Genomic DNA, 6,665 nt, shown 5'->3' with positions numbered 1-6,665 from the left:
GAAGTAATGATTTTGGTGGCGCTCCTAAGAGGCTCGTTTTCGCGGAGGACTGCACCTTGAAGCCAGCCAGCAGTTTTCTAATATGGCGAGTTTTATATGGCTTTTTTGGCTGCAGTCGCTCTTCTTCCGTGTTTGTGTGCACACCCGATCCGCCAGCGATCAGCGTGGCCAACTGGATGTACGAGGGATTTTCCGGATGGCTGTAGTCATGTTTGTGGCTTTGGGGGGGTAGGTACTGGGCGACGGTTGGGTCCACAAGCAGAGAGGCCGCTTTTGACGGAGTGGAGCTGGAGATTGGCTTCGCTCCTGGTGGAAACCAAATGGAGCTGGAGATTGGCTTCGCTCCTGGTCCCAGGAAACCAAAGGACCGATGCAGAGTTGCAAGACCGCTCAGCAAGTCACAATAACTGGAGACAACCGGAACCCGTGATATTAATTTCGGTAGAGCACCTCCAAATAATTTTACAGCAGCAGCAGAAGCAGTCTGAAGAAGCCCAAATGAAGCTTGTTGAGTCTCTGATGCGCAGTATGTGTGTGAATACGACAAAAACACTCGGACCTCGTCCTCTTCCACAGATGCTGCAGCCAGCTCGATTACTGAATTCAATTTCGATGCTGAATCTGGACGAACTTTCGAAATTTGATTCAAGAAATATGGGGACATGTTTCAAACTGACTCCGCTCAGTTTTATGGTGCATGGAATTTTGCTGCGGAAACTGGGGACAGCTAAACATGATCAGTTCACAAGTTTCATACTCCCCAAACTCCCCCGTAAACTTGAGTTCGCAGATTCTGTCAAAATCCTGACCTAACTATTCGGTGAGTAAAGTTTCTTGCTCAGTATTCGTCATCGATGCCTCGATATTACCAAAAGGGATTTCATCACCTATGCCGATGTGGCCGACAGAAAATGCGAGCGCTTTCAGCTAAGCTCCATGACCACGGAATTATTCAAGTGTTTCATCTTCATGGCTGATCTTCAATCGTTACATGATGCGGGTATTCGGACCCGGCTCCTCAATAGATGTGAACAGGATCCAGAGTTGACGCTTCAGAAACTTACCACCGAGTGCCAGCATCTTATTAATCCCAAGACTGATGCTGTAATGATTGAACATTCTCTCAACCTGATATGGCATGCAAAGTAATTCCAAAAAGGAGATCAAATTCTACACCCTGTTGGTTTTGCCAAGGACGGCACTATTCAAGCCACTGTCCCTACCGTATCCACAATTGCAGTAAATGCAGCCAAAAGGGTTACAAAGAAAAATGTTGCGGAGGCAACTTCAGGAACTCGCACAAACACCGACACGATAAATGGACGCAGGCAAAGGCCATGACCGCCATACATAGGATGAAACCACTCGGTAGACAGAAATTCGTCACATTATGTCTCAGTGGCACACCAGTTACCCTCTAACTGAATACAGGTTTTGATCTCACTCTAATTTTTAAAACGAACCTGGGGTGTGATTGGAAGGCCAGCAGTGGAACCCACAAAGTGCACCGTTCGTAGTGCAACTGGTGGAAGCCTCAAACTGGCCGGGAAGCTGAATTGTTCTGCAAGGTTCAAGAGGATTGAACTCAGTGCTGCATGCTACCTCACGAACTATGCAGGCCCTGATCTCTTGGGCCTGGATTGGATTAACGAGCTTCAAATCTTTGATAAACCCCTCAGTGCCGTTTGCAAATGGCACCCATACGTTCACGGAAGCATCACGTCTTGGTGATTTTGTGGTCGCCACAGTTACAGCCAAACCGGAGACCAGGTGGAGCATACGCGACACAGCGACTATTCAGCTTCTGGTGTCCGGCAGCGGTAGCCTCCTCACTTCAGTTCAACTTGGTGAGTGCTGTCTGCAGCCTGCAACGCTTGCCTTGCGGTCCGAACCCTCCACCTTACGGTCGCAATCATGCGGATCGTTCCATTGCTATCGGGAAAGCCAAAAAAGGCGGCCAGTGGAAGGGACGCCACAACAGTCACACAGAGACCAGATGCGGATTCGAGGATATTTGGAATGCTCTTCACGGTGGACGCAGGGTCGTGTGCTTCGTCAAACACAAGACTCAAATCAGATCATAGGCGCGGCCACCTCAAGTGAACCTATTAGTGCACTGTTCATGATGACCGTAATACAACTCCGGTATACGCACCAATAACAGTCTTAACTGTGGTCGACATCAAATTACAGAAGCGATTTACAGCATGAATAAAATAAAGGCAATACGAAATGTGGAGCAAGTCAAAAGGGAACTTATCGTATGTGAGAGTCCCTTGGTGAAAGTCCGGACGGCGTGAGCGTGTTTTCTTCACAGTATAGCCACTACACGTGTTCCATAATTGTCCGTGGACTCGGAGTGTTTGGCTGACTCCTTGCTCCCTGCGCGCGCAGTTTTGTGTGTGCTAACTGTGTCCGGTTCTTTTGCGTGCACATGGGCGAGTCAGCACATGAGTAGTTGCTACGCTCACCAGACGATACGGTCAATCAGTGTCCGATGAGTCTGCTTAATGTGACTTGGTTTGAGTATGAAAAGAGTTTCGTGGTCCAGTGAGCGACTGCGAGCTGAACGGTCAACTAACAGGAAGGTCAAACTCCTGAAAGCAACCCAAAGACCTACTGAGATCTCGAAGCCACCAAAATCTCAACAGGAAAGCCTGCAAGCCTTGCAAGTGTTGCACCCGCACAGACTCACGTGTTCGCAAGAAACCTGATGCCGTGTTAACTTTCTCACGATGTTCTTGCGCTCTCTTTGAATATGGTTTGCCAAGGAAGGACAAGAGCACTCAAAATGCTGAGGCTGAGATCGAAATACGGACCCTCCATCTAGTAGGTCTGTGCCCCAAACCCTCGTTCAAACGTAGCGCTTCTTCGGTGCCTAACTACCATTCCACCAAAAGAAGCACAAGGGCCAGGATACCACCCGGTTGCCCAAGCCCCAATCACTGAGTTATCCCAAACACTAGTGGTTTGTGAAAGATGCTTTCCAATTTTTTCTGAGCATGAAAATCATCGTCAGAGTGAACATCGCTGTCGGACAATACTTTTTGTACGGAAGTCATTGGAAAGCTCACAGGCGCAGAAGAACGCAAATATGGGGACCGTATCACGCTCATAAACCTCTGGGGCATACCGTGCTGAGCAAGTGCACTTAACAGCACTGACCGACTGTCAGAATAGAAGAAACCCTTGAAGTCAAGGAATACCATCTCTACATATGCCGTTGCTCTAACACATGGCGGAGTGTGAAAATGTGGTCGGTGCAGCCTCTAACAGGGCAAAAACCCACTTGATGCTCACGGATCAAAGATTCGCGTTCCACCGTAAGACGCCAAAGAATCATTAACGCCATGGGTCATGGAAAAACGTTAGCTAAGCTAACACGCATGTGATTACCAAGTTCAAGGCGAGTTACCCTTTTGAAAATCGACACTTCTATCGACCCGAGCCATAGATAGCTCAATCTTAGGGTTTCAGCTTACGGATAGGAAAGTCCGTGTTTCGAAACAAGCATCAGCATCTCGGATGTTCCTGTCTAGCCTTGGGCACCCTGGCAGCATCCTAGTCGTCGTGCCTTCTTCCGTTGATATGGGAGCTGGGCACCAAATGAGCGCTGCCGCTGAACAATCATCCCATTGAGTCGATAATCCGAGTCCAGATAGATGTTTGTCCGCTGTAATATCACGCCTTGTGCCACCTCTCGCTACATCTGGCCTACCTATTTTTGGGTATTCGGATAGTAGATTACCATTCAGCTATGATAAGAATGAGCAATTTCTTCATGAAATAGAGGTTATACTGGGTCAAACCAGTTCATACAACTCAAGAGGTAACAATCAGATAGAAAGATTAAGTAGAAGTTTGCGGACCGCTTTCATTACGATCAAAAGAGCTTCAAATCAGTCATTCAGAACCCATCTCTCAAGACGCGCTGTGTGCCATTCGTTTATGTCGTCCGTCGTTACCATTGCTGGAGTACAAGAGCGAATGTTTCATCATAATCAGACATCAGTAGTCGGCACATCACGCTCACAGTGGTTGGTTTCACCAGGACCAGTTCGGATGCGACAAACTAAACGATCCTTAAAATATGACCCTCACTGTGAGTAGCCCTGGGCTGCTAAGCAGCCTTTGGTGATCCGGAGGTTTACGAAAATGTGACCTCAGCCGTAAACGTGCAATAATATAAACATACGCGGCATTGACAGAATAAGGCACACTTGCACATTTGGGTAATGGGAACAAAAGGTGGGCAAATGTGGGCAAGACTGTGTTTCGCGCAGACACGTCTGTATAAGAGACTTCACGGTGACAGAGACTAAACAGCAATAAGTAGATGAATTATCGCGTCTTTTGACATTGGGCAATCAGCCCAATCAACCAGGTTTGGCACGGTCCTCTAAAAGCCAGTATGGTTGTTCTCACAGGGCTAATTGGGGGAAAATTGGCTTCCTAGTATATCATGTGACCGCGGGGCATTATTTTCATGCTCTCACACAATCAGAGGTCTGAATGAGTCCACACCTACGGAAATGAAAGGGGTTATACTAGGAACTCTAACATCTGGTAATGAAGCCCTTAGCTGTATGTATGTAGCCAACCGCGTGTGACAATCTACGCACTTCAAACTTGTTCTCCACACCGCGGATGCTTTTTGAGAATTCCAACCCCCTTATGGTGGGTGTGAACATGTATGATACTCCCAAACTCCAATCTCACTATGTCCGGAGGCCAGCCCCGAGCATCACACCATCCGGATGGATGTGTCACGTGCAGGCATGCACTGATTGATCAGAATGCTAGCCAAAGTGGATCGAACATCTTTAGCTCGACGCTTCTTGCCCCCTCACGGAGATTCTAGCACGACCTTGTGGAACATTCTATGGTCACACTATAAATACAGTTGCAATAATTTTCCTTTGCCTCCATTAAGGGGCTGTCTGGAGCTGCGGTGCTTTTTGATATACCATAGTGGGCGGGGCAGGAAGCCAAAGGACCGATACCGAGTTGCAAGACCGTTCAGCAAGTCACAGCACTGTGAAAGTTCGCGAGTAATTCGTTCTGTGCGTTTTTGGTAGAATGATGAAATTCTTACTTGAAGGCTCTAATCAGCAAAAAAATGTCAATCATGATGACAAAATACAGTTTGCTTCGTAAACTGCTCTCCAGATTTTAAGCCAGGGATACACGCATATTGTTTTCTCATTCTGGGACTACTGTCTTTGAATTGGGTGCACTGTTTATGAACTGGTATCTGGAATTCCCGTACGGTTCGGATTGTACAAATCTCCATTCGTTGCTTTGGATGTTGACTGAATGATATTGGAATTTAATAGGTCATCCTACAGCTCCTAGTACTCTTTTTTGGCTTCGAAAACAGTGGAAACAAATCAGTTTACCCGCGTTATATTCAAGCACAGAAGTAAAGGCCATTGCAGTTTGTCTCTTTAGATGCAATTCGGTCTGCAGTTTTTCAGGCTCAATAACGAAGATGACGCGTCTAGGTTTTGGTACTGCTTTGCAAAAAAGCGGAACCTTCGAGACATGTCCGCACTTTTCCATGGTGCACAAACCTGGACGCAAATGCGGCTAGTTTGAACGTGCAGGTTCAAATCGCCATTGAGTCGGGGTCTTGCAGTCACTAACAAGGTTTCGTGAGCTGACGTTGAGTGCTGTATGATTCGGAACGCAGTTCGAATGGAATGGTGGTGGTGTGCCGAAGAGACAAGAGAGGATCTCAAGTTTATCGCGTTAACCAGTTAGCAAACTTAACTTTTACCAAAGGAAACTTGGAACCATCAGACGCGATTTTAGAGACACCCTGTGAATACTAGCTGAATCAAAAACATTCAGTTATAACACGTCTGTACTTATAAACTGTGTCTGGGCTTTGACAAGGTCTTTTCTCAGGGAATGCCCCGCAAATGTTACAACGTAATTAAACATAATCCTTACTTTGCAGGACTTGCTTGGACTGATGTTGATTTGATGTAGGGAAATCCAGCGTGGTGCACCCCGCAGACACATACCTGTGTACGGCAGATTTTTCCCTGAGTTCATCAAAACCAGGAGTTTCAGACAAGGTATACTCTTTCGCCCTTTCTCTCTGACTTCATTATCGATTTGCTGCCTGTATCTTCTTTACGTGCCTCTGACACCTCATGGGTCGTAATACTACTAGAATGTTTGTTTAGCTACGTTGAGTAAGCAGATGACATTGCTCTTCCTGGACGAGACCTCAAACAATTGAAAAATATTTTAAGAAATTATATAATTCTGCTGCAGAGTTGAGTATGCTCTTCCTACCTGTGAAGTCTCCTGCAAGAATGGGTGGGGTCGAACCCAAACCACGTACTTGCAGGTGCATTGATAAATGTGGTGGAAAATCTTGTTTATCTGAACAGCTGGATAAGTCACGGCGGAGTGGCAAATGCGGAATCACTTTTGGAATTGAGAGGGCGCTTGCTGACCTCCGACATTTGTGGCGCCGACGTGATATCTGACTGCCTGTCAGGGGTAGAGTCTACCATGCGGTGGTCCGATTTGTCTTCTTTTATGGCCACTGTGTTTGGATGAACGTCGGACGCTCACTATGTATGCCTCCGAGGCATTGTTCTCGTGGGGACATCAAACCAGCAATACTGAACGATGCATGGTGGTTTCCG

At 46.9% G+C, this 6,665-nt stretch overlaps 1 protein-coding gene across 1 annotated transcript in view; it reads right to left on the bottom strand.

The window, feature by feature from the left end:
- Positions 1-1,793, bottom strand: part of T265_14195 (hypothetical protein) — a gene marked incomplete at both ends in the record, with an annotated part of 19,906 nt that extends 18,113 nt beyond the window's left edge. Inside the window, one exon of the mRNA XM_009172478.1 lies at positions 1,464-1,793. Within this exon, the coding sequence (XP_009170742.1) occupies positions 1,464-1,779 (316 nt within the window). The remainder of the gene's footprint in view (positions 1-1,463) is intronic.
- Between the last annotated feature and the right edge of the window lie 4,872 nt (positions 1,794-6,665).

Source organism: Opisthorchis viverrini, assembly GCF_000715545.1.
Source record: "Opisthorchis viverrini unplaced genomic scaffold opera_v5_158, whole genome shotgun sequence".
NCBI classification, from domain to species: Eukaryota; Metazoa; Platyhelminthes; class Trematoda; order Opisthorchiida; family Opisthorchiidae; genus Opisthorchis; species Opisthorchis viverrini.
The sequence above is the reverse complement of the archived record's forward strand: the minus strand, read 5'-3'. Positions and strand labels throughout refer to the sequence as shown.